Source organism: Nannospalax galili, unplaced genomic scaffold, assembly GCF_000622305.1.
Source record: "Nannospalax galili isolate Female #2095 unplaced genomic scaffold, S.galili_v1.0 scaffold324, whole genome shotgun sequence".
Classification (NCBI taxonomy): domain Eukaryota; kingdom Metazoa; phylum Chordata; class Mammalia; order Rodentia; family Spalacidae; genus Nannospalax; species Nannospalax galili.
The window spans coordinates 4,014,565-4,038,917 of NW_008353027.1; the positions used below are offsets into that span (position 1 = coordinate 4,014,565).

At 39.1% G+C, this 24,353-nt stretch overlaps 1 protein-coding gene across 2 annotated transcripts in view; it reads right to left on the reverse strand.

The window, feature by feature from the left end:
• Positions 1-24,353, reverse strand: part of Atg5 (autophagy related 5) — a 132,684-nt gene that overhangs the window by 75,644 nt on the left and 32,687 nt on the right. For both annotated transcript variants that reach the window (XM_008850300.3, XM_029554639.1), the window contains one exon: positions 22,793-22,955. In XM_008850300.3, coding sequence (XP_008848522.1) covers positions 22,793-22,955 — 163 coding nt within the window. The remainder of the gene's footprint in view (positions 1-22,792; positions 22,956-24,353) is intronic.

Consider the following 24,353-nt stretch of genomic DNA (forward strand, 5'->3'; position numbering starts at 1 on the left):
ATGTCTATTTCAAATTTATTGAAAAGCTGGGTAAGATTCAAAATTCAAACTTTCATTAAAAAACTGTTGTCCTTGTACTCATATGAAATTCCTTCAAAGAATGATCTTCAATTATACTCACATCTTCCCTTAATCCAAGAGACTCCTTGGTTTTTTTTCTTTTTCTTTTTTCTTTTTTTGGTCTTTTGGAGACAGGGTCTCCCTGTAGTCCCAGCTGTCCTGGAACTCACTATGTAAACCAGGCTGGCCTTGAACTCACAGAGATCCGCCTGCCTCTGCCTCTTGAGTGCTGGGATTAAAGGCGTGCGCCACCATGCCTGGCCATGAGACTTAGTTTAAAAAAAAAGATTTAGAGAGTTAGAACACAGTGGTGGCCGAGACTAATTATCAAATGTATTCCTCTCAAGATCACAAACTACACCCAGTCCTCTGCTTTACTTACCATAGTTTTTAAGACTATTGTAAATTTAGTCTATCAGTTTACTACTTTCTAAGATTCAGAGGACCAGAAACAAGCTGAACAATCAAAGTCATTTTCATTTAACTCAGAAGGCAACCCAAAGTCAGAAGACAAAAACAGAAATCTACTTTAAGTTTTGGAAGAACTAAAGGCAAAGATATCCCATGCTATGGTCACTAAAATCTTTCCAAAGTTTATTACACAAGATACTCTCTCTTTAATCGAATACAAATTCCTGATGTTTCTAGTAAGAAAATGTCGATTAGAAAGCACTATTGATTTACCCACTGACAAATGGCAAATGTTTACACGCAAAGGAGCACCAGTACCCACTGAAGGCTCAGCATGCACTCTAACACTTGACAACTTTACCTCCCTGCTGTACTGAAAAGCACCCATGTGCAGGACCCTCCCCAGACTAATTACAGTGCCGACTCCCTGGCACCAGTACTTTTTCAAAGCTCCCCAGATGATTCCAATATGTAGCCAGAGTTAATAATCTCCAGATGTAACGGACAATGCCTTTACTTGGGAATCAGAAGAGATCTAGACTCAAATTCCAGGTCCATCTCTTAGCAGTTAAATCCACTTCCACCTTTTGCAAAGTTGAGAACATTTACCTAAGTCTTACAAGGAATCATGAGATAATGCATGTGTATGTATCCAGGTCTGGGACATCACAGAAATTTATTAACTGTAATAACTTTGAGGTAATCCAAGGGAGATTAACCTTTAAAGGAAGTTCCTAATTTGCAAGCAGTTCATATTATACTATTCACAAACACAAAAGAATGAAATGTCCTCTCCACCTTCCCCACTCCATCTCCTCAAATGGTAAGCAAGTCTAAGCGAAGTGGTCCTTGATTAAACAGCACATCAAACAGAACCACCAAGAGGACTCCAGAGTGAGAGCTTTGAGAGATCCATGGATGCCTATGGATAGTACTCATGTGTATGAATGAAAAGCAGTGCCTGCACAGAGTGCAGTCCTTTGTAAAACACTAAGGTTGAGTGCTGTTCCATTTTCACACAAGCTACTCATACAGTTCTTGTTTTAGGAAAGAGAAGACTACAGCTTAAAACAGGTTAAAGATTTGCCAGATTATCAGCCCAATAGCAGCTGGACAGTGCTAACGTACCATAGAAGATTTTAGTGGTATCTTCTACAGAAGTATTTGTTTACGTCACAAAACAAAGTTTGCAAAATATATACTTCACCAGGTTTAGGAGAAAACTGTTCTAAGTCCAGCTACTTTGGGGGTGGGGGGGATGACTCCAGCCTCCTCAGTAACTTGACTGTCTCAAGAAAAGGCAAAAGGGTTTTGTCTAGCATTACAAAGGCCCTGGACTCAATTCCAAGCATCACCTCTTCAAAACAACAACAGGGGGCTGGAGACCTGGCTTAGCAGTTAAGAGCGCTGACTACTCTTGCAGAGGACCCGGGTTCAATTCCCAGCACCCACATGGCAGCTACAAACCATCTTTAACTCCAGTTCCAGAGGAATCCGAAGCCCTCTTCTGACCTCTGTGGCACTGCACGACATGGGTGCACTCACATACATGCAGGCAATACACTCATACATGTAAAATGAAATAGTACCTACATATCAGAAAAAAAGAAAAAGCCCACCTAGAATTTCACAAACAATACTTTATCACTTCCTATAAGGTTATTTTAGACTAAAGGGTACTGGTTTTAAAATGCACTGGGCTGAGGATACAGTTTCAGTTGTAGAACATTTGCCCAGCATATATAAGGCCCTGAGTTCAATCCTGTCACCATGAAAAAAATTAAAAATAAAAATTTATTTAAGGCTAGTGGGATGGCTAAGGGGGTAGAGGTACCTGCCACAAAGACTGAAACATGACTCAAGTTCAATCCTTAAGACCTAGGTGGTGGAAAAAGAGAGCCAACTCCTCAAGTCGCCTTCTGACCTACACACACACACACACACACACACACACACACACACACACACACACACTCCTCTACAGGCACACAAAATAAATAAAATGTAATTAATTTTTAAAAATTTATTCAGGGGCTGAAGAGATAACCTAGTGGTTAAGAGCACTTGCAATTCCTGCAGTTGGCCCAGTAGCCACACTGGATGGCTCACAAAGCCCTGCCTCTAACCCCAGTTCAAGGGGATCTGCCGCCCTCTTTTGGCCACCATAGGCACTGTGTACACATGATGCAAACCAACAAGCAAGCACACAAACATGCAAATAAACAAAAATAAACTTAAAAATGTTTTCAGTAAATTTCAGTAATAAGTACTATTCATAATCCATTCTACAAAGCATGAAAATTTAAGTCAGAACTTCTAAAAATCTAAAATTGAAAGTAAGGTTAATAAGATCTGGCAAAAATGAAAATAATGTTAAAATCTAAAATTATGCTTATTTCCCATAATATTCATGTATTTGAATTTCATACAATATTTTCTTAAGCTTAACACCTGAAGATAAATAATAAAAAACATCAGGGTTGGCACTCTATTATCATATAAAGCCTTTCCCCTTTAATGCAACTCTCACATTGTCTCCTTTCTCTTCTCACTTTCTTTATTTCAAATCACAATATTCTGTTCTGTTCCCTATTGAAGGTGGAAAATTCTTAATACTTATGTTTCACAAAGTATGCGAAATATAGGATAAAGGGTTTAACACCTTACATCAAAATACCAACTGTGAAATCCATGAAAAGTAAAAATTGGCAAACATACCACAGAACAAGATCAAACCAACTATTAGTAAAAGCAAGACACGATTTTCCACAAATTCCTGAAAGTCTGAATGTGACAGTGATTTGGAATTTACATTTGGAACAATAGAAATTAACTTCAATTAAAAACACTGTGAGAAGCCGGGCGTGGTGGTGCACCCCTTTAACCCCAGCACTCGGGAGGCAGAGGCAGGAGGATCTCTGTGAGTTCAAGGCCAGCCTGGTCCACATAGTACAGCTGGTCTCCAGTACAGCTGAAGCTACAGGGAGACCCTGTCTCAAAAAGACCAAAAAAAAAAAAAAAAAAAAAACACTGAGATGCTTTGATATCTTTCTAAAGATGGAAAAAATAAAAACAAGCTAAATGGAAAAGAGCCCAAGAATTCATTTCCAGTCTGGTTCCTAAAAGACCCTACAGAAAAAGTGCTTCTTGAAGTAGAAAGCCCCTCTGAGGAGAACCATCAGGGCTTGACTGGGATCAGGATTCCAGAGACACTAGAGAAAGAAGAAACACACTAGACAGAAGGACCAGTAGGCTCAAAACTTTTAAAGCTGTACAGAGCATAAAAGTGAGATCTCTCAAACTATTATATACTTGAGTACTAGGAGTCACAGAAAATTAAAAACAAAACATAAAACAAGTACAGAACTGACTGCTACATTTTAGATTAACAAGTTTATTTAGTCTATACTTTTAAAAAATTAGATATTTATCATTTCTGGTATTTGGAAATCTTGCAATTCTTTGAGTTGTAATTACAACACTGACATAAAGTGATTTACACATAAAAGGATTTACAGATTTTGTATTTTCTAAAGTAATAACATAGAAGAGTCTTAAAAACGAGTAACAAGAAACTAGCATTAAATATTTTTTTAACATGTTAAGAATTCTCACAGTCAGAATTCTTTGTCACCACAGCTACTAATCAAGACTGGTCTACAAAGGCTAAGACGCAATGAACATAAACACACAGGGGTTGAGAATAAAGATCCAAAATCATGGAAATCTTAATACAATTTCTCAGCCTTTGCTTAAAATAGCATAAAACCTAGGGTAGGTAACACATTAAACCAGAATTAATTGCTGAATGTTGAGCTAAAATGTGTGTCTGACCATCCAGATCCTGCAGAAAGAATGAATGAATCGGGGAGACAGCAGTAAACTGAATTAGCATGAAAGGAAAGGAAGTGTTAAGACATACAGAACTAGAATACGATGAAGAGAACTAGAGAAGGAAAGGAAAGGAGGCAAAAAGAAAATACACAGATGACAGACACAGCGCCTCAAAAATGTAAAGAGCAGGCCAGAGAGACGGCTCAGCGCCTAAAAGCAAAACACTTGCTGGGCAAGCCTGATAACCCGAGTTCAGATCTTTAGAACCCATGTAAAAGCCAAATGTAGTAGGGCACATGTCTGTAATCCCAGCACACTCCTATGGGGAGGTGGAGGTGGAAACAGGAGAATGGTCAGCAGCTCACTGGTCAACTAGACTGGTGTACACAGCAGTGAGGAGAGACTCTGCCTCAAACAAGGGTGAAGAGGAAGGCTGACACCTGAGGTTGTCCTCCGACATCTGTACACACACCACACCACACCACACCACACCACACACACCACACCACACAATAAACACCACACCACACACACACACGCACACACACACACACACCACACCACACCACACACACACACACACACACACACACACACACACGTAATCAGTCATCAGTAATGCTGGGGATATGCTCAGTGGTAGATCACTCGCCTTGCACGCACTAGGTTCAATCCTGAGTACTGAAAAAAAAAAAGTAAGCTAAATTGATCTTACACTATAATTTGACATTTACTAGTCACTTCAGCAAAAATAAAATCACCACCTCAAATTAAATAAATATGGTTAAGTTTACAACAAGAAAGTTACAAGATTAAATTTATACGAGAGCTGGTTAAATGTTTATATAACAAATGTCTCTGGTTTAAAAAAAGAAAAAAGATTGCAAAGCCCAATTGTGATGGTTTTGTCCTTTAACTGCAAACCTGGAACAAAGGGCAGAAAGATCATGAGCTCCAGGTCAAATCGTGTAACTTATCAAGACCCTGTCTCAAAAACAGTAAAGCACTAAATTAAAATATAGAGTCCCAAACTGAGCCAAGCAAATTATTATACCAGAACTGCACATACACATTCAAGTGCTAAGCTACTGAAAGAGATGAGAATCTCATAAGTAAGATGGCCTAGACTTGGAACTTTCAAACAGTTTGCATACATGATGTAATGGCAGTGGTAATTCATGGAAGCGCTAAAGCACTGTGCATAAAACATAGAATGATTTCATGGTGTTTAATAAGTGGTCATTGTTATTCCAAAAGAGAAGTAGTATTATCCTTTTTTCTGTTTCATTTCAATCAAACACTCACTTGAATATATATTCAACTATACATGCCTATGTGTTTGGATATGTGTATGTTTGGGTGTATAGAATTCTCATAAGAGAAAAACTAAATGTTCAAATAGTAACAGTAAGGTACGGCTGCAAGAATTGATTAGAAAGATATTTCTCAGGCAGATATGGTGGAATAGGACTATAATCACAGCACTCAGGAGGTTGAGACAGTAGAATCATGAGTTTAAGACCAGCCTGGAGTAAACAGTGACACTTTGCCTTAAAATAATAATAATATAAATAAATAAATACTTAAGATAGATAAAATGGTGCAAGCCTATAAGCCCAGCACTCAGGAGGCTGTGACAGGAATATCACTAAAAGTTGACTGTTGGCCTGGGCTATGAGAGTGAACCAGTCTAAGTATAGATGGGGTATATAGGGAGATCCTGTGTTAAGGACAGTGAGAAAGGGAGGGAAGAGAGGAGGGAGGGAATGAGGGAGGAAGAAAGGAAGCCATAACACAAAATAGAAAAATGTGTTTGGACTTTCTCTAATACAATGTATTCATCAGAGTAAGTTCATGTATCTTCCCCTTTTAAAAAGGCACCAAGGAATCTATGATCACTAAGTCAGTTCTACAGAGAAAACTGGAAGGAATACTTCAGTCTAAAGTGAAGATTGTGTACACCCAAGAGAGCACAGGGAATAAATAAATCCAAAACAGTCCATCAAAAAAGGTCTAAGATGCCAGGCGTGCTGGTGCATACCCCTAATCCCAGCCCTCAGAAAGCAGAGGCATGCAGATCTCTGTGAGATCCATGTAGTTGTGGGTAGGCTGGGAATAGGGAGACCCTGTCAAAAAACAGAAACAACAAAAAACAAACAAAAAACCCCAAAAGGTCTAAGAAAACACCATAAAAAAATAACAGGAATTCATACACATTATTCAATAATAACTCAATATTAATGATCTCTAGTCTACAATAAAGAAACACACACCAACAGACTGAATTAAAAAACAGAATCCAACTTTTGCTGCATCCAAGAAACATACCTCACCATCAAAGATAGAACCCACTTTAGAGTAAAGGAATGGAAAAAGTATTCCAAGCAAATGGAACCAAGAAACAAGCAGGCACAGTTATTCTAATAAATGACAAAAAGACTTCAAACCAAAATTAGTCAGAAGAAGGAAGGACATGTCACCTTCAGAGGAAAAACCCACCAAGAGGATACTACAATGCTAAACATTAACACACCAAGCACAGAAACACATTAACTTTATAAGATAAATAGTATTAGACCTAAAACCACAGACTGATAGCAACACAATGATAGTGGGTGACTTCAATACCCCAATCTCATCAACAGATAGGCCATCCAGACAAAACAGAGACCCAAAATAAGTGGATGAACTTACATTGAAGGACATCTGGATACACTAACTTGACAGGCCTTAACAAACAACAGAATGCATGAAATCTGGTGGGGGTGGGTATGGGAGGGTATAGATGGGGGAGGGGGTATAAAGATGATTAAGATGTAGTATATGAAATACACAAAAATTCAATAAAAATTATCAAAAAATAAAGCTAAACAGAGAAACTTTGGAGTTAAGTAACATCATAAACCAAATAAATCTTTAGCTCTACAGCACATTCCACCCAAACACTGAATACACCTTCTTTTTGGCAATCCATGGAACTTTCTCCAAAATTAACCATATATTAGGAAAGACAAGTTTCAACAAACATAAAAAATTCAATATCCTGCATTCTATCTGACCACAAAGGAATAAAACTGGTTATCAACAGCAACAAAAACTACAGAGTGTACACAAACTCATGGAAATGAAACAATACCCTACTCAATGAAAACTTAGTCAAGGGATAATTCAAGAAAGAAATTTTTTAAATTGCTAGAATTGAATGAAAATGAAAATACAACATACCAAATCTATGGGACACAATGAAGGCAGTCCTAAAAAGAAAGTTTATAGCAGTAAGTGCCTATATCAGAAAATTTAAAACATCTCATATTAATAATTTAATGATGCATCCAGGGCCTTGAAAAAACAAAAGCACATAGTACCTAAAAAAAGTAGACAGGAGCTGGAAAAATGGCTTAACAGTGGAGAGCACTGGCTGCTCTTGCAGAGGACCAGGGTTTGGCTTTTAGTACCCACATGGCAGCTAACAACTGGCCCTAACTCCTGGTTCAGGGGATTCAAACCCTCTTCTTGTCTCCCTGAACAGTGTTCACAAACAGGTATACTTACAGCAAAACATATAGTAAAAATACACATACACATAAAGTAAAAATCAAAATTTAAGGGGCTGGAGAGATGGCTCAGCAGTTAAGAGTACTGGCTGCTCTTGCAGAGGGCCCAAGTTCGGTTCCCAGCACCCACGTGGCAGATAACAACCATCCAAAATTACAGCTCCAGGGAAATTCAACACCCTCTTGTGACCTTCACAGGCATTGCATGACACAGGTGCACTTACATACATGCAGGCAACACACTCATACACATAATATAAAATTAATAAATAAAATATTTTTTTTAATTTAAAAGAAAAAAAGTAGGCAGGAAGAAATAAAATTGGGGCTGAAATTAATGAAATATAAATGAAGAAAAACATACAAATAATCAATGAAACAAAGGTTTGGTTCTTTCAAAAGATTAATAAGATTGACAACCTTTAGCCACATTAACCAAAAGAGAGACCCAAATTAATAAAATCAGAGATGAAAAGGGAAACATTATAGACATTGAGGAAATTCAGAGAATCATAAGGACATGCATACTTTAAAAATCTATTTCACTAAAATGGAAAAATCTTTTTTTAAAAAAATAATGAATTTCTAGATCTATGACCTGCCAAAGTTAAGTCAAGATGAAGTAAATAATTTAAATAGATTTATAACACTCCCAACTTAAAAAAGTCCAGGGCCAGGAGGATACAGCATAGAATTCTACCAGACCTTCAAAGAATATACACCAAAAGTCCTCAAATTATTTCATAAAATAGAAAAGGAAGGAACACTTACAAATTCTTTTCACAAAGTTAGTATTACCCTGATACCAAAACCAAAGAAAGACCCAACAACAAAAAAGAAAATTATAGGCCAATCTCTCTGATGAACAGACACAAAAATCCTAAAAAAAAAAAAAAAAAAAAAGCCCAAACAAACAAAAACCTTGCAAAAGCACATCAAAAGGATAATCAAAATATGTAAATCAATGTAATATGTAATATGTAAATATGTAAATCAATAACTGTAATCCACCATATAGACTCAAAGACAGAAACCACTTGATAATCTAATCTCATCAGATGTATATAAAGCCGTCAACAAAATCCAACATCCATTCATGATAAAAGTCACAGAGGATCTAGGGACATGGGAGATATATCTCAACATAATAAAGACAATATACAACAAATCCATAGCCAGCATCATACTAAGCGGAGAAAATCTCAAAATATTTCCACTAAAACTAGAATAAGACAAGGAAGGATGTCCATTCTCTCCACTCCTGTTCACTACAGTGCTTGAAGTCTAAGCTAGGACATTAAGACAAATGAAGGAGATAAAGAGACTACAAATAGGAAAGGAAGAAATCAAAGAATTTTTATCTGCAGATGGTATTCTATATTTAAAAGATCCTAAAGGTCGCATCAGGGGGCTGGAGAGATGGCTTAGTGGTTAAGAGCACAGGGGACTGGGATTCAATTCTCAGTATCCACATAGCAGCTAACAACAATCTGTAGCTCCGGTTCTAGAGGATCCTACACCCTCTTCTGACCTCTGTGGGCACTGCGCCACATGGTGCATGTATGTACATACATGCAATATAATCATACACATAAAAATAATAAGCTGGGCATGGTGGCACACACCAGAGGCAGGTGGATCTCTGTGAGTTCAAGGCCAGCCTGGTGTACATAGTGAGTTCCAGGCCAGTTGGGGCTACAGGGAGACCCTGTCTCAAAAAGACCAAAGTAAGAATAATAACAATAAGTAACAATAATAATAATAATAAATAAATAAAATATTTGTAAAAAGGCTGCATCAGAAAATTCATAGAGCTGATAAACACATTCAGCAAAGTAGCAGGGTCCAAAATTAACACATAAAAATCAGTAGCCTTAGGGCTGGAGAGATGGCTCAGTGGTTAAGAACACAAGTTGTTCTTGCAGAAGACCCAGGTTAGAATCCCAGCACCCACATGGCAGCTAACAACTATCCGTAACTCCAGTTCCAGGGGATCCATCAGCCTCTTCAGTCCTCCACAGGCACTGCACGACACAGGTGCACTTAACTACACACAGGCAATATATAAATACACATAAAATAAAAAAATAATAAATATAAAAATATTAAAATAATACTAAAAAAAAATCAGTAGCGTTCCTATATATCAACACCATAGAAAGAAATCAGGGACACAATCCCATTCTCAATAGCCTCAAACAAACAAGCAAAAAGCGTATCTTGGGCTAAATCTAACCAAAGAAGTGAAAGACTTGTGTTAGGATTAATACTGTGAAAATGGTCATCTTATCAAAAGAAATCTATAGATTGAACACACCTCCATCAAAATTTCAACACAATTTTTCCACAGAAAATGAAAAAAAAATCTTAAATTTCATATTGGAAGACAAACAAACAAACAGGATAACTAAAACCTGAAAAATAAAAACTGCTGACAGCATCACCATCCTGGATTTTGTTAATAGAAACAGCATGGTACTGGCATAAAAACAGACATACTGATCAGTGGAATAGAAGTGAGGACCCAGATTTAAGTCCATACACCTATAGCCACCTGATTTTTAACAACGAGGTCAAAAATACACACAAGAGAAAGAACAGCATCTCCAATAAATGGTGCTGGTCAAACAATAGCTACAATAGCTGAATCTGACAGAAGTAGGAAATATGCTGGAACTTATAGGCATAGGAAAGGACTTTCTGAACAGAACCCCGATAACAAAAGATAAATGGGACCAGATGAAACTGAAAAGCTTCTGTACAGCAAAGGACACCATCATTCAAGGGAAGAGGAAGCCTACAGAATGGGGAAAAAAAAAATCTTTACCAGCTACACATCTATACATCTGACAGAGGATTAGTACCTAGAATATACAAAGAACTTATAAAACAACAACTAGGCATCAAGAAAACAACAAAAATTGGGGCAAGAACCTAAATAGAGAGTTCTCAAAAGATGAAATGTAAATGGATGAGAAATATTTCTTAAAAGGTTCAACATCCTTTAGCCATCAGGAAAATGCAAATTAAAATGAGTTTGAGATTTCATCATACCCCAGTCAGAATGGCTAAGATCAAAAACCTAAGTGACAACAAGGATGTGGGGGAAGGAGGAAAACACTTATTCACTGCTGATGGGAGTATAAACTGGTACAACCACTATGGAAAGCAGTGTGGAGTTTCCTCAGAAAGCTAGAAATAGACCTACCACATAATACAGCTATACCACCCCTGGGCATATACCCAAAGGACCTTACATTCTATTACAGAGATACTTCTCATCCATGTTCATTGTTGCTTTGTTCACAATAGCCAGGAAATAGAAGCAATCTAGATGTCCATCAACTGATGGCTAGATAATAAAAATACATTTATAACTTGGTGTGGTGGCCTTTAGTCCCAGCACTCAGGAGGCAGAGGCAGGAGGATCTCTGTGAGTTCAAGGCCAGCCTGCTGCTCTACATAGTGGGTTCCAGGACAGCTGGGGCTATAGGGAGACTCTGTCTCCAAAAGGCATATATATATGTTTTAAAGCTATATAAGGCATATATATACACATATATATTTAAAGAATGTTTTAAAGCTATAGAAGGCATACACACACACACATATACATATATATACATAGGTAAATGGACAGAGCTGACAACAGTCATCCTGAGTAACCCAGATCCAGAAAGATGTTTTCTCTTATATGTGAATGCTAGTTTTGAATCTTTAAGATATATGTGTTTCATTTACAGTACCCACAAACACCAGGAAATTAGTAAGGGACCATGGAACTGGGGTTTTCAAAGGAGGGACGACAGAATGAGGATATAAAGGGGTAAAGGGAAATAATGGAAAAAGAGGGTTACTTGGAGAATGGGAGCACAGGGTAGATGAGGTAGTATGAGGAGAAATAACTAACACTGAAAGCCTTCTGAAAAGTCCTATGAAAATCTACTACTACAGAAGCTTCCTAAAATATGTATTTATACATACATAGTTTAAATGGAGTTACCATAGAATTGGGAAACAATGCCCTTATTAAGCACCACAGGCTAATAAATAAAAATCCCAGTGCCAGGAATGGGTTACCTCTTTTGGAGGGGTTGGTCAATGGGGGCTCACAGACCCCCAAACATTACTGGCTACTGCCACAAATGGTCAGCATGCAGAAAATAAGAGACTGCAGGGTGCTCAGCCCTAAATAAGGCACCTATATCACACTCCTCCCATCAGCATTCAGGAACTGTTGAGGAACAGAAAACAGATTTTTAAGAGCCAGACACAGTGGATGGCTACAACAAAACACTGTTTTCTGGACACAACAGGGCAGCTGCACATATGAACTCACAGTAGTCGTGACAGCATGCACAAGACCTGTGCAAGTTCAAGTTAGACTAAATATCAGCATGGAAGTGGGAGGTGGGCATGAAGTTGAGGAGCTACTGGCAAATGTTACCTGTTGGGAGAGGGAGTTTTCTTTAAGAGTGTGACCTCTGGTAAGGTGACCATGCTCCAGGGGATGGCCCCATACCCAAGAGTATTTGGGCAACACAAATTAGACTCATTGGCTTGAAGGAAAAAAGAGGACTTGAAGTTGGGGGTTGGGTGGGGAGATAGGGGTGGATTGAAGAGGAAATAAGAGAGTGAATATGATCAAAATACGTTATATGAAAAATAATAAAATACTACTTAGATTTTTAAAGACACCAATCCTAAAATGTATAAAACATATTTTAATGATTCTTTAAGGCAGATCAAATGTAAAATAAGATTTAATAGACATAAAATTGCATTTCAAAAGAATTTAACAAAAATTAATCCTTTGTATTTCCATAAAACTAAATATTCTCTAAAAAATATCTTTAATTACTAATCAGAGCACAGACCCAAGAATCAGCCTAGTGATAGAGAATTTTTTACAAATATCAACCAAATCTTATTCACAAAAGTGTATGTCTATTGCTAATGAACTCTAGGATATATGGGCTTTTACTATGATCAACATTCTTCTTCTGACAAGACTCAATGTGTTCAATTTGTTCTGTATTCTGAAATTAATGTCTTAATGTTTCCCTAAGTTTTATTTATGATGTCTGCACTTGAAGAAGCTATGATCAAAAATATTACATGCATTTATTCATTTGAATTGTGTAACTTCAAAAGCAATCTTCAGTAGTCTAGTAGACTGTATGACTGTATATTAAAAGACAAACACATAAACTTTTAAAATCACACCATTATTATTCTTTGTACGTGTGGGGGGCATATGTTTGTGTGTGTGTTGTGTTAGAATGTGTATGGGAGGGCATGTGCATATGTGTGGAGGTCAGAAGTTGTTATCAGGTGACAGTCTCAATCACCCTCCACTTTACTAAGAAAGGGTCTTTATCTGCACTGGGAGCTCTCTGATTTTGCTAGTCTAGCTTGCTTGCCAGGTTACCCAGAGATTCCCTGTCTCCACCTCTCACTTCCTGAGCTTTGGAATCAGACAGGCCACCATGCTATCCTGGCATTTATGTGGATGTTGAAAATAGAACTCAAGTCTTCGTGATGGGCAGCAAATACTTTATCAGCTGAGCCATCTTCCCAGCACCTCATTCTCATCAATATTTTTTTAAGTACAGAGAAGAACATTGAATGATTCAAAATACATAGCGCAAGCTGCTTTTTATTACATAGTAAAGCTTAAATTTACTTTAAGCAACTTTCTGGTCCGGGCCGGTCAGGGCCGGTCGGGGCCGGTCGGGTCCGGTCTGGGCCGGTCTGCTCCGGTCGGGGCCGGTCTGGTCCAGTCGGGGCCGGTCTGGTCCGGTCGGGGCCGGTCAGATCCGGTCTGATCTGGTCGGGGCCGGTCTGGTCCGGTCTGGTCCGGTCTGATCCGGTCTGGTCCGGTCAGGGCCGGTCTGGTCCGGTCAGAGCCGGTCTGGGCCGGTCGGGGCCAGTCTGATCCGGTCGGGTCCAGTCTGATCCGGTCTGGTCCGGTCCGCTCCAGTCGGGGCCGGTCCGATCCGGTCGGGGCCGGTCCGATCTGGTCCGCTCCGGTCGGGGCCGGTCCGATCCGGTCTGGTCCGGTCGGGGCCGGTCTGCTCCGGTCAGAGCCGGTCGGGGCCGGTTTGGTCTGGTCTGATCCGGTCAGGGCCGGTCTGGTCCGGTCTGGTCTGGTCTGGTCTGGTGTGGGCCGGTCTGGGCCGGTCGGGTCTGGTCTGGGCCGGTCTGGTCTGTGCCCTGCCCTGCCCTGCCTTGCCCTGCCCTGTTCTATTCTTCTATTCTATTCTGTTCTATTCTATTCTGTTCTAACTCCCACTCCCACTCCCACTCCCACTCCCACTCCACTCCACTCCACTCCACTCCACCCTACTCTATTCTTCTATACTCAGCAGTTAGGGCACAGCATTACATGCTATATATCAGGACTCTCCTAGCTCCTCCACTGGCTTCCTCCCCATTACTTTTAAAGACTAAATTTTTAACAATGGCTTACGAGGATTTGAATGATCCATTTCAATTCACCCTTTCCTTCCTGGTCACAATACCCATGACATGTTATTCTTTTAGTTTCTAAAAGAAATACCTGCTGTGGGACAAATCATCATGCTCTATCCTTAAATTATGGTCCAATCTTGATGCCCCAAACCTGATGGGATTAGGTGGTTGGCATAAAGACTGAGTCCTTCTAAATGGGATTAGTTCCCTTACAAATGAGACCCCTGAGTGCTTTCACTTCCTTTTCACTATGCCAGAACTCAGAGAAGGCAGCTATGAACTTGGAGAAAACCCTAACCAGACACTGGGTGTAAAATCAGCTTCCAAAAAGACACTTTTGGTTCCACAAAACGTATGAGGGGGAAAAGACTAGATATACAAGATTTCTTTAAAAAAATTTTTTTAAATTTTATATGTATGAGTGTCTTGCCTGAATGTATATAAGTGCACTATGTGCATGCAATGCTCACGGAGGCCAGAAGAGGGCATCCGGGTCTCCTGGAACTGTAGTTACAGATGGTTGTTAGCCACCATGTGGGTGCTGGGAACCAAATCCCAGTCCTCTGCAAGAGCAGCCAGCTCTTAACCACTGAGCCATCTCTCCAACCCCCATACACAAGACTTCTAACACAGAATGCAAAGGGAGGGAGGGAAGGAGGGAGGACCTTCCTTCATGTGAGGACATAGTAGCAAGGTAGCATCACTGAGACAGAACAAGTCCTCAGCAGACACCGAATCTGTTGGTGCCTTGATCTCGGACTTTCTAACTATGGAACTGTGAGCAATAAAATTCTACTTATAAGTTTAAAAGGCAGGGTGTTGGGATGACACTATAGAGTGGTCTCTGCAGTTGGAGCAGAAAAAATACTAGTACACGAGAAGGCTTTTGTTAACAAAAATCCCATCTAAAGGTGTGTGCATGATGGGCTCATGAGGCAGAGGTAGGCATATCTCTGTGATGGAGGCCAGCTTGGTCTACATAGCAAATATCAGGCCAGCTGGGGCTACGAGGAGACCCTGTTTCCAAAAGATTAAAAAAAAAAAAAATCTACTTACCCTTAGTAGTATGTTCTCTAAAGTACCTAGCACACTCCAATCTTAGTTTGCACTGATGTCCCCTCTGCCTATGACACTCTTTAAGTCCAGGTAAATGTCTGATCCTCTAAACTACTTCAGGTCTTCGTTTAATGCCATCCCATCAGTAAAGGATTTGCCCTCTCCCAACATGCTCCTATCTTTCCCCGCTTTTCTCACATAGCACTCATTTTAACATGACATATAACACACTTTATAAATGTATCTGCATACACACACAGTATGCACCTATTTATTGTGTGCATCATAGAATCTAAACTTCACAAAGATGGGAATTTTCTGCCTGTTTCGCTCCCTGGGTGTTTCCAGTACCTAAAGCACACAACACACAGTACACAATAACTATTTGTTTGAGTAATTAAAATTAAACTAAAGCCAACAAAAGATGAAGTAGATTATAGCAGAAGTGTGTCAGAGTAGAGGAAGACCAAACTAAGCAGAAAGCTTTGCCAAGAGAGACATGGAAAACAAAATGAACTCTACACAACTACATCTAGCGATAAATAACGGAACATACCAACGCTGCAGAAGACAGTGTCATATTAAGGAAGAGAAGAGAGAAAAATCAATCTGTTTTGCTCCCAATTTTTCCATTAAATTGTCTTTTTCTAAGAGGAAAAAAAATAATGCTTCACTGAGGTCAGAGACACTGGTACACACTCAACACTTGTAGGTTCACACAAGTCTTCAAATAAACAGGAAATTTCATCAGAGGAAGGCAAAAACTAAGAGAATTTAAAACTCTAAAAGAGGGCAAAGCAGATGTCTCAGCAGATAAAGGAGGTTTCTAGAGAAGCCTGTCGACCTGAGTTCAATCTCTGGATCCCTTGGCAGAAAGAACCAGCAGCTCCCAAAAGGTGTCCTCTTCCTTCCACATGCACACTAGTGCATGTACCCATATTAACACCCATCGCGTGTGCACACACACACACACACACACACACACAAAACACATTATTGAAAACACTAAAAGGTGGAACTGGAGAAATAGCTTAGCATTTAAGAGCACATACTCTTCCAGGAACCCCAACTCAGGTTCCCAGGACCAGTTTCCAGCAGCTTACAAATGCTTCTAATTCTAGTTGCAGAGGATCTGATGACCCCTTCTGGCCTCCATGGGTACTGAAACTCACACATACCCACACCCAGATACATACCCATATACCAATTAGAAAGTAAAAGTAATTAGCAGATCCAACATAAAGTTAAAAATATATGCAGCCAAAGTAACTGATGCTGCTTTTCATTACAGTGTTGAGGGGCTGGCAGAGAGTGAAGTCAGGTATACTCATTGGTTTTTCTGACATCTAGGACTCAACCTTGATAGTTCTAATTTCATTACAATCATCTTTATTTAACCAAATACCAAGTCTTAGTAGCCCTATATCTCATGCATTTAAAAATTCATCTCTCTGTTTAGGTACTCTGTGATACTACATTTATTTCTGGGAAGTTACCTATTACCTTTTCCCTTAAATGCTGCTTAAAGAGAAGAGAGAGGGACAGGTAAGTGTGGTGGTGCAAACCTGTAATCCTAGCACCCAGGAGTCTGTGGTATGAGGATTCAAAGTTTTTGGGTTGGGAAGATAGCTCAGCTGACAAGGGCACTTGCCTGAGTTCGTAAGTTTATAGTGATTTCTAGTCCAGTCTAAGCTATAAAATGAAACCCTGTCTTTAAGAAAAAAGAAAAAAGCCAGGAGTGGTGGTACACCCTTTTCATCTTAGCACTTGGTAGGCAGAGGCAGGTGTGTCTCTGAGATCGAGGCCAGCCTGTCTTCATAGTGAGTTACAGATCAGCTGGGGCTACAGGCAGACCCTGTCTCAAAAAAAAAAAGGAAAAATAAGGCAAGAAACCACTTTAAAAAAAATTAAATCACTTTAAATCACTAAAACGTAGTATGTGTGATTACTAGCAGTCCCTGAACTTGAATTCTGTGGGATTTGTTTTGTTTTGTTTTTTTCAGACAGGGTCTTTCTATAGCCCTTGCCAGCCTGGAACTCTCTATGTAGACCAGGCTGGCCTGGAACCCAGAGAGATTCACTTGCCTCTGCCTCGGGATTAAAGGTATGTATCACTGTACCCACTCACCTTTGCATTTATAAAGGAAACTCTAGCTTACAGAAGTGATTTGCCACACTTACAGATAAGAGCAGCAGCCATAGGAACAGGGACGAATAGACTCAGTCCAATGCTCCATCTCAGACCAATAAAAGCATGAAGATACAATCACAAAACACCTATCTCGATCACAGAAGCCTCCAAAAAGCAGGAGCCATTGTATCTTTTACATTACCTTGCAAAATAGCACTTGTCACACATAATTTCTATTTCCTCTTACAAACCAGTTTTAAGTTAAAAATGGTATAATGGGGCTAAGTGTGTGGGCACATGTCTGTAACTCAGTATTCTGGAGGCTGAGGCAGGAGGATCTTAAGTTAAAGCCAAAACATAGCACAACTCTGTCTGGAAAAGGGAGGAAATGGCTGAGGGGTATGTATGTGGTAAAATGGCACAACATAATTCTTCTAAAAACCTAATCAGATGAACAGATTAACAATACTTTATAAGCAATCTAAATTTCTAACATATTTAGCAGGTAATACATACCTTCATTTGCAAGTGTATAAAATTTAATTTAAAAAAATACGTATTCACTGTGTATGTGGCAATACACACCTATAACCCCAGCATCTGGGAGGTGGAGAAATGAGGATTAGGAGTTCCAGCATAGCCTGAACTACATGAGACCCTGTCTCAAAAAAACCAAAAAAAAAAAGGAAAAATATATATATTGAGAGCAGACAGGCTGAAAGCAGTCTTACATCATTCCTAAAATACCTTTCACTGACTTCCTCAAATCTCCCACTCATATACATAACCTGATATTAAGAAGAAAATATTATGTACTGGTAGTAGCAATTGCCGCACACATAAAATGCTACTTTCTTTTTTTTTTTGTGACCACTAACTTTGTTTCAGAGAAGCAGTATATTCTTGTATCTAAAATGAAAGTCCATAAAAAAAAAAAACTGAAAGGCACAGTATGCCTTAAATGAGATTTCTTGGTTTCATAAGCTTTTCTTATTTCTCCTTTAGAGAGCTTCAGAAATTAAAATTAGCATTTGAAAGTATTCAAAAATCCTTCAAATTTCTGTTTAGTTGTTATGCTCTACAGGTGCAGCTCTGAATGAAACACACTTACCATCTGCTTTGTCTCAATTTGGACAAATTTACAATTACATCAACAAAAAGGTGAAGCAACTACGACTTCAAAATAATTAAGACCTTCTCTTGAGGTTAAAAAAAATCCTTAAATATAAACTCCATTTACCTAAATAAACTTAAAGAAAGCACTGCCTCTATTTTATACAAATATTACAGTATTTATTCACTTAAATATAAACTCCATTTACCTAAATAAACTTAAAGAAAGCACTGCCTCTATTTTATACAAATACTACAGTACTTATTCACTTACTTTTGTTTGTTTTTTTGAGACATGTCTCCCTGTAGCCCAAATGGCCTGGAACTCACTATGTAGGCCAGGCTGGCCTTGATCCCACAGAGATCCACCTGCCTCTGCCTCCCGAGAGCTAGAACTGATGGTATGTGCTACCACACCCAGCCAATATTACAGTATGAAGAGCTTTAACTTCACTTCCTGGTAGTGTGTAAAAGGGAAAAAATAAAAATAAATCAAAACTGATTTTCTCTCTAAAACTATACTATGTTACAGGAACACAGACACACAGACAGACAGGCACACACACACACACACACACACGATATACACCAACCAAGAGTACTATGCTAGCACAATACAGAAAACATGCCAGTGTGATAACATAAAAGAACAGAAAGGCCAAGAGCATAAAAATGACAGCTGTGGCCCAGCTGCCTAAAAAACAGTCATGTTTGTCTCCTGGGTGCTGGATAACCACACCTGGCATACTGTCAGTCATAAGTTAGGTGCTCAGAATCTGTTAACTCAACAAATAGAAGGCTTCATGTAAATGTGGCAATAGAGAAGGTACAAAAACATGAGAAGTTAAAAAAATCAAAAAAGGACAGAAAGAGTATTCCAGATAGAAAGGACAACAAAACATCTATCTTCTACAAATACACCCTAACTTTCAGCATACTCCACAATTTACATTTACTTCTTACTTACTTACTTAATTAATTAATTAATTATGATGTATGCACCATGACAGGCTTGTGGAGGTCAGGGGAAAACTTGCAGGAGTCAGTTCTCTCCTTCCACCATGTGGGTCCCAGGCACTGCAGTCAAGTTGTCAGACTCGAAGATGAGTGCCTTTCCCACTGAGCTATCTGGCCAGTCCTACTCCACAATTTATGATGATGGTATTGAAAGAGGGTTTCTCTTAGCCCAGGCTGGCTTAACAACCTTGAACTCCCAATCCTCCTGCTTCCACCCCCAAGTACCGGGATCACTTGAAGTCAAATTACTCCTTTATGTGAGCCCCAGCTTGTTTGCTTGTCTGCAACAGGGTCTCATGTACCTGGCTTCCACTTCCTAAGTGCTCGGACTATAGCCATGTGGTACCACAACCAAGCAGACAGTATACCTTCTTTAGGTTATAAGTTATTTTAATTATTTAGTAATAATTTTTGAGGAGGAAAAACCTGGTGCCTGCCAGGTTTTGGAAATTTCCAGATGTATAAGTATGAAATTCCATGTCACCCATATCAAATCTAAATCTAAAAAAAAAAAAAAAAAAAAAAAAAAAAAAACAGAACATGTAATTATCACAAACATATTTGTGCCTTACATACTACATCACTGAAGTCATAACACTCTGAACTTTGCATAGAGTTTAAAAAATACAAAATAACTATAAAAAAGAAGATACACTAGATTATCTCCTTGGCCAAAGACAAACACGAAGTCAAGACATACAACTGTCTTAACTTTCCATGCCATTGTGGACTGGAAAAGTTACCATAATCTTTTTTTTTTAATGCATGTAGGTAAGTACACCTGTGTCATGCAATGCCTGCAGAGGACAGAAGAGGCTATCAGATCCCCTGGGACTAGAGTTACAGACAGTTGTTAGCTGCCATGTGGGTGCTGGGATTCGAACCAGGGTCTTCTGCAAGAACAGTGTTCTTAACTGCTGAGCCATCTCTCCAGCCCCCCCACTTTTTTTTTGTCTTTTTGAGACAGGTTCTCCCTGCAACCCCAGCTGGCCTGGAACTCACTAGGTATACCAGGCTGGCCTCGATCTCACAGAGATCCACCTGCCTCTGCCTTCCAAGTGCTGGGATCAAAGGTGTGCGCCACCATGCCTGGCTGACCATGATCTTAGTAACAAAAAAGGCTGGGCATAGTGGCCCAAATCTGTAATTCAAGCATTTAGGAGGTAGAAGCAGAGGATCATGAGTTTAAGGCCAATTTGTACTATACAATGAGATTCTCTCTCTGGGGATGGGGGAGGGCATGATTATTTCATGATTTATATAAATTTTTCATCAAAATACTTAAAAATTCTGTTTGTTACTATTTCCCAAATAGGAAAATAAAGGGCTCAGTAGAAGTAATTTAAAACAGAAACAAAGAATGAAAACAAAACATTCAACACAGTGAGACTCTGTCTCAAAAAACAAACTTGACCAAAAAGCTTAAAAAGGAAAAAGAAAGCAGTTATTGTGAAAGCAGGAGGCCCTGATTTCGGATCCTAGCACCCACAGAAAAGCCAAGAATGCAATGTGCTCCTATAACCCCAGCACAAAGACAGGTAGATCCTAGGGCTTGCAGGCCAGTGCAGCTCTAGGCTCAGTGACGGACCATGCTGAGCAAATATGGTGGGAAAGAATAGAGAAAAACACCCAACATTACCTCTGGCCTCCATAGGAACATGAACACGTAAGCACCCAGTACACAGCACCCCCACCCCCCCACAAAACACATGAATGAACATACATACAACCACACACACATACACATGCAAAACCATAACCAATTTAGGTTGTGAGAAATAATCTTTCCTGTACATACCTGAACTGAAATATTGGTGCTTTAAGCAACTTCACATTTCATATTTGTATTTTCAATGTCATGCACTATCTCTGAGAGTTGCCTTAATATAAACATCAACAGCATAATTTAATGTGGGACCTTTTCATCCTCTCTGACGTGTATGTGAATGAGCTCATCTTCACTGGGTTCCTCCTGCTGCTATGCCAGCAGTCCCCATTATCTTCTGTTCAACCTTCACTTCCAGCATTATCACTGTCATTGCTGCATTGCAGCTTCTTGACTGATTCCTTCTTTCAATTACCCATGTTCATAAATGTTAAGTGGAAACAAGGATGCTATACCACTACATGCCTTGCCTGTGTGGTGAACAACAAACACATAGTGAACAATCCACAGACACTAAGCTGTGATGTGATTTGTCACTGATATGAAAACAACTCTAATTATGTAATGATGTCTGCACAAAGAAGCTAGCAATAAAATTGTACTTCACATAATTATTCATAGTTAATACGCCACTGTAGCTAAAATTTAAACTGCATAGTGGAGGACCGGTGTTAATTACTTAACCATACATCCTGGAACCATGTAAAGTAAGGACTCTGTATTTACATCAACTGTCTGTGGGCATTAGATGGTGGAGCACTGCAAGCAAGAATAAGAAGCTCTGATCTCCAGAGGTGGAGAACAGAGATGAGCTCCTTTTTCCCTCAGGAATTGTGGTTTTGCTTTGTTCTGTTTTTGTTTTGTTTGTTCATGTATCCCAGGCTGGCTTCCAACTTCCTATGCATCTGATGACCTCGAACTTCTGATCCTTCTGCTAAGTGCACACACTACCATGCCCAGTTCATACAGTGATTGGGGAATCAAACCCAGGGCTAGGTGAATGCTAGGCAAGCACTCTGTCCACTGACCTAATAGCTTCAGCCCTGTCATGAGAATTTTCTAAATCAAAGCAAGGAGAGAGGATCGAAGCACAAAGCAAATGTACTACTGTGAGGAAGAAGAGGCTGAAGCCAGGCCCCTGGTCAGCGTGCATTCTGTTTCTAGTTTGACCCAGAAGACCCATGCCTAAGGAATGAGGTGACACTTTACAGTAACGGCATTTTCTTCAGAAGCTAAACAAAACCTTTACACTGTCTTTAAGCCATGACCTAAGTGATCAGTCTAATGCTAGAGAATCTATGCACACAGGAACACTGGGAAATTGGAATGAGAGGGATGACAAAGTAGCTACTGTGTGGATTTGGACATGGAGGCTAGAATTAATTTCTATTACCAACACATAAATTACTCATAGGGCTATGTGCTTTCTCCTGTTTTCTAAGGTGGCATTCTGAAATTAGACACTGCTGTAGTTACCATTTTGCAGTCCCATCCAGAGCTGCTTGTGGTCTTTTTTCTGCATTTCATTGATTACTTGACTTTTATGTTTTAAAGCATCAGCTTCTTTCATACAAGACATAAAATGAGCTTCAATTGCATCCTTGGACGGACAGTGTAGAAGGTCCTTTTCTGGAAAACTCTATCAAAGAAAAACATATATACACATAAAAAACAAGTATACAAATTAGCTTCTTAAAAGAGAATTATATTCCCTTGTTCCCCAATATTCCCAGCACATTAGATTTTATCACTACAGTAACTAAATACTTTTAAAAAATATATTTTTCATTATTTTTATTTTATGTGTGTGCATGTATTGCCTGCATGTAGGTAAGTGCACCCATGTCGTGCAATGCCCGTGGAGGTCAGAAGAGGCTGTCGGATCCCCTGGGACTGGAGTTATGGACAGTTGTTAGCTGCCATGTAGGTGCTGGGATTTGAACCCATGTCTTCTGCAAGAACAACCAGTGTTCTCAACTGCTGAGCCATCTTTCCAGCTCCTATAAATACTCTTTAAATCAACTTAAAAATCATTACCTATTTGGCACAATTTGTACTCTTCCCAAATAATCCTTATCTGTAAGGTTATCTTTTGCCAGTTCCTAAGCATAATAACTGTGTGGCACTTATAACTGACACCAACAATCACAAATGAGTGGTGGCCTTTAGAGCAAAAAAGGGATCTATCAAGAGGGTTCAGTTATTAGTGTATGCTTACCTTTGAAAAAATGCCTACCTCAATCTAGGAAGACTTTGAAATCTTTAATGACAGGAACTCGGGGAAAACATCAGAGAGCAGTAACAGAAAACATAATGATCTGCTTATGTAGCCAAAGCAGGTGAATTAACTATGGCAAAGAAGAAGTGATAAACGCCCCAGCCAAAGCTCTCTGAGCTCCTTCTCATGAAAAACTCCTCTTCACACAATCTGCCTAAGATGAGAGCACAGTCTTTTATTTTTAATTTTCAAACTTCACGATGAAATTACAAACAGATCCCTAATTCACTGAATTTCTAACTTTTCCTAATGCGTGTTAACCACTGTATGTACCTGCATGTCTTTCTGATCTAAACAAATTCTTGTAGATAAATGTTGAATTTGACATATTTACTCTCCTTCATTAATCTTTCAAGTCAGAAGTATCACAAACTAAATTTAATTTCACTTTTCCATGAATAATGTGAAAAGTTCACTTTAGGTAACAGTTCCCTTGGAAACTGTTGGGGTTTTGGGGTGGGGAGAGGGTAATCTTTCTGCAATTTTGCACTGCGCTCCCACCTTAAGCACTTTACCACTGAGCTAACTCTTCAACCTCCTCTAGATAGTATAACTTTTGTCATTTAATTAAAATATTAATCCAGATGTCCACAATGTGTCCCGATGCACTGAAGTAATCAAACAGCATTAAACTATTTACAAGGAAAGTAAAAAAAAAAAAAAAAAAAAAAAAAAAACCTAAAAAAAAAAACAACAACTCAGGGCACTTTCTTTATAAAAATAACCAAAACAAAAAAAATGTTTTTTCTTACGAAACAC